Here is a 4,741-nt window from a genome sequence, read left to right as displayed (position 1 = left end):
AAAACGTAAAGGAAAACCACAAAGGAAATATTCAGCATCATTCAGCCATAGTTCCGATGAAACTGACAATGTCACTCATTTCTCAGTTTCAATGGATTATGATGGTTGAGCTGGTAGGATACTGATTGATCCCAGGGAGTGGCTTTCCAGCCATGGACTTCTCCATTCCATTGCACTGGGAGTGTATAAAAGAGATTCAATGGTGAGGGGCCTGTCATCCACCACTGACGACAGCAGCATCAGTGGGAAGAAACTGAGTGGAGAGTTTCAGGTAAGAGGGCTCTGATTTACTGCTGCAAGCTATAGTCAAAAAACTCTTCTGGAGATCGATGCTATGTGTGCATATTCCTTTTTTATAAAGTACCAGAGTTGAAACTATCATGGAATGCTTGCTTGAAATTACAAACAATAATTTGACTATTATTTCTGTTTGTTAAATTTTCATTTCCACCATTTTTCTATACTAAGGATATAGTTTAAGATTGACCATAAAGGAATCTTTGCAAGGATGGGCACTGATGCAGGGGATGGGAATGAGATGAGATTCATCATTTTGAATTTTATGGACCAAGTCAGCAAAGATTTCAGGCATTCTATGGGTAAAAAGAATTAAGCACTTTTGATTTTGCCGCATGTAGTGCTGCAAATCTTTAGTGAAAACATTTGGGAGACAGAGGCCAGTGATTGGATCTCTGGACCTCTGTAAGTTTGAGGCCAACCTGATCTACCAAGTTCCAGAACAGCCAGAGCCACATAGAGTGAAACCCTGTCTGGACAGAAAAAAAAGAAAAGAGAATTACCACTTTGTTAGTAACTCCTTAAAGTATTATCCTTTATGCCCCATTCTAATATGTCGTATTGATTTTAGTATAAAAATGATTTAAATTCTCTTTTATATCAACCTTTGGATGAATGAAATTGTTGTGCCACAAAACACATCTGACTCCTTCATAACGTTAAGACTTTTCAATAGAACAATATACTGTGATGGCTTGAGGGAACAAAAGGTCATTGGTAATTATGGCATGTAGCCATTTATAAAACACAAGACATGGTCCAAAGGAGTCTGTGATTTTTTACCTCTCTGTTTAATGAGATTTTAAATAATCCTTGAAAATCATCCCATTGTATAAAATTATCTACAATTCTATACTCTTCAAAACTTAATTCCCCACTCTATCTCTTCCGTATGCTCTCAATATTTTGTAACTTCTATTTATAGTGTATGTTCCATGTTGCTTTACATTACGAAGACTTAATTATTTCTGAATAGTCTCCACCTGAAAGGGCTCAGGCAGGCCTTATAGTTATTTCCTTGATAGTGGCCAGCACCATGTTTGAACAAAGAAGGTAAAAGTGTATTTGCATGGGGTTATACGATCGTTTTTCTATACTGAGAGTTGGTCACTGGAATGCTAAACTTGACAAAATTTTTAAATGCCTGTCTTTAAATTCATCACTCTTCTCCTGGTATGCTGTAGAGTCCAGTTACATTTTCACTGATATGATGAGAGAGAAACAAAGACAGAATTGAAGATGTGGCAATATTTTATTCTTTCATGTTTTAATCTCTGCCTCATAGGTACATAGAAAAACTCAGAAAGTGATAAAAATAAATAGCCATGATCTCAAAATCACCCCAAAATGATGTTAATGACATGAGAAATGAGCTAAATATTCCTCAGAAAACTGTATTGCATACTGAACAGTAAATCTCTAGTTAATAAGGTATTTAAGACAGCATTCATAAATATTTTTAAAGAAACGATATAATGAAGTCGTAAAATCACAAATCATCCCTGTATTTACTTTTGAAAAGTTTCCCACTGGTAAACAGACAATAAAACTGCAAATGACCGGCTAAGTCTGGAGAGCTGTTAGTTCCACACACTGTACCGGGCTTGTATCACCTGGATTTCTGCTAATATTCAGTCTTCCTTACGATGTCTAGGACATTTCTAAACAAGATGAAAGCTCTTCTCCTGCTCTCTGCCATCCTGGCAATAACTGCTTGTCTCCCGGTGAGTAAATCACTTCTAATCTCTAAAGCATTTACGAACTTTAGATTCATGATTCTCCATGATGTTATTACTCTCTCTTCACATTTCAGTGTATAAAGATATTTACAACCTGACCTGTAGCATTGTATTTCAGGAAATGTCATATGCTCCTTGGTGCATGACAGATCCCATGTAGTTCTTGTGCATAGCAAATATGGCAACATCTAAAAATGCGGTCTAAGAAACAGGAGCAACATCCAGTGCTACAACATGTTCCTGATAGCTGGCTCAGTTTCTATTGCTGTGATAAACACCATAACCAAAAGCAATTTGGGGAGGAAATGTTTTATTGCAGCTTGCTGTGCTTGGGTCACACTCCGTCACACGTCAGAGCAGGAACTAAAGACAGAAACAGGAGACTAGAACTAAAGCTGAGGCCATGGAAAGGTCCTGCTCACTGATTTGCTCCCTATGGCCTATTCATTGTGCTGTCCAATACAACTTAGGACCACCTGCTCAGAGACAGTGCTGCATGGAGTGCGCTGGGCCCTTCCACATCAATACCTAAAGAAGATAGTGCCCTATAGACTTGCCCAAGAGAAATCAGATGGAGACATCAGGTTCCCCTTCCTAGATAATCCTACCTTGTGTTGAGTTGAGAAATCCAAGGATTGATGGTTGATTCTCATCACCACAAAAAGAAAAAACAATTATGATGCCCAGTAACAATTTTTACTGAATATTCTCTCTATATCATCTGGATAACCAAGTCTTATATTTTAATGGATAACTTGAAACAGCATTAGAAAGTAGTTGAACTATTTCTCACATGTACATGTATATATTTCTCCTGTGCACACCTGTATATTTCTCACATGTACACATGTATTTCTCATATGTACATGTGTATATTTCTCACATGTACATGTATATATTTCTTGTGTGTACTTGTGTATATTTCTCTCATGTACATGTGTATATTTCTCACCTGTTTTCATCAGCACAAATTAATCTCACTGATTGCCTTTCAGGTGCCTGAGGACCAGGAACGAGAAAAACGAAGTGTAAGTTGCTTTTCGTCTTCCCATGCCAGCTCTTTTTCTGTGAGATAGTCACAACTGTGCTTAAATGCATTTAGTCATCCAAACCTCTTGACCTCTACAGAGATTCTCAAGAGTCTTTGGGGTTTTAGCGTTAGACCAGTATATAGAGTTTGATATTTGGAGGAATACCTGAATTCAGTATAAATTAATTGGTTAATGTTTGCCTATATAGAGGCAAGTATCTTTTCATCTCGTGTAGCAATGACATGCAGGTTTAGTTGTGAGTCACTCTGTGACAAAGGGCACAGTGCAGTTCCCACAAGGGAATTTCCCAAAAGGTGCCCCCTCTTAAAGGCACCATCTCCCAGTACCACTGAGCTAGGGACCAAGTGATCCGCCTAAGGAAAGTGAACTGTCTAAGAACACTTGACATCCCATTCCAGATGGTAGTAAGCCAGTCTTGATAACCAAAGCAGGGAAAAAAAATCAGTAAAACATTATTTTGGTATGAACAGACAAGTAAAAACATTCAGGAAAAATGGGGGGATGGGAACGAATCAAAGACATACATACAGAATGATTGGGACTTAGTAGGCCATGTGCTCTGATGAATATGTACCTGTCACATCCTAGAAACTCAGCACTCTATTATATACAGCAAGAACAAGGAGAAGTGAGTGAGCTAATGTCAGCAGAAGGTCTCTGGATTGGGTCAGTCTTGGGACCCAGTCATTCAGGAGGAGGAGGAGGCAGCATTTGATGCTTTCTGTACACACTGGTTTTAGCCAACCATAAACATTTGGTACATTGGCTAGGGAAAGGCTTAAACGTTCTTCTGAGCCTGATCTTGACTTGCCATTCCCATTAGTCTGAGACATTGGGATCACTGACCTGGTCATGCTTAGGTCAATAATATAGCACTTCGCCCATTCAGCACAAAACCAGGTAGAAATCTAGACACAGAGTGAGAGAAAGAAAGAGACGGGTATTTTTCAACATGTGGTTTGATTAATGGTCAAGTGAATCAAAAGAGGTAAAGATTACAGAGCCTTTACCTCTCTTATCATGGCCTTATAGCTATAGAAAGGATTATTTGAAAAAATTTGCTTTGAAGTCTGAGATTTGGAATATACTTATCTCTAATTTTCTAAACTGAAATAATCAAGCCCTTGTAAATTTTACAAATAAAAGCTGCAAGTAATTTAGACCTTTTAAACTTACTCCTTAATATGACAAACCCACATGAAAGACAGCAAGAGTAAAATAAGCCTTTGCTTTTTATCAACAGGCCAGTGATGAGTTACCTGAACGGATTTCTTTTCCCCCATTCGGGCCTCCATTTGGTGGATACCCCCCATTCTTCAATCAAGGCAACCCTTGGTATTATTATTATTATTATAATCCTTTTCTTGTGCCCATCATTCCCCCTACAACTCGAACTCCTTAACAGCAAATGAAAGAAAAGTCACACCGTGGTTTACTTAAGGTGAGTATGCATAGCACAATCACTTTTGCTGTTCTGTTTCCTATTCTTGAGTTTGAATGCATTGCTCCATTAAAGTAAATGTTCCTCTGTGCCTAGCTATGAGGATCCCATCTGTTTTACTATTTTTCTGTGGTAGATGTTGGTACCAACAGTAGAGTTGTATACTATGTCTCCTTTAGGTCCAATAACACAACAGTTTAAAGTCCTTATTT

General features: G+C 38.2%; 1 protein-coding gene across 2 annotated transcripts; it reads left to right on the top strand.

Annotated features, from left to right (window-relative positions):
- The first annotated feature begins 236 nt into the window (after window positions 1-236).
- Fdcsp (follicular dendritic cell secreted protein) lies at window positions 237-4,537 on the top strand. 2 transcript variants are annotated; one of them, NM_001009505.2, is made up of 4 exons: window positions 237-271; window positions 1,952-2,021; window positions 3,032-3,064; window positions 4,332-4,530. In NM_001009505.2, exons 2-4 carry the CDS (start codon window positions 1,968-1,970, stop codon window positions 4,488-4,490), a joined length of 246 nt encoding a protein of 81 aa, NP_001009505.1. In that variant the 5' UTR covers window positions 237-271; window positions 1,952-1,967; the 3' UTR covers window positions 4,491-4,530. The 2 variants fall into 2 exon arrangements, with proteins under 2 accessions (NP_001009505.1, XP_087440127.1); XM_087584001.1 differs by lacking the exon at window positions 237-271 and having other exon boundaries at window positions 1,940-2,021; window positions 4,332-4,537.
- Window positions 4,538-4,741: the final 204 nt, after the last annotated feature.

The sequence above is a fragment of the Rattus norvegicus genome, chromosome 14 (genome assembly GCF_021556685.1).
Source record: "Rattus norvegicus strain SHRSP/BbbUtx chromosome 14, alternate assembly SHRSP_T2T, whole genome shotgun sequence".
Taxonomy (NCBI): domain Eukaryota; kingdom Metazoa; phylum Chordata; class Mammalia; order Rodentia; family Muridae; genus Rattus; species Rattus norvegicus.
Note: the sequence above shows the minus strand (reverse complement) of the source record. Positions and strands in the feature narration are given on the sequence as shown.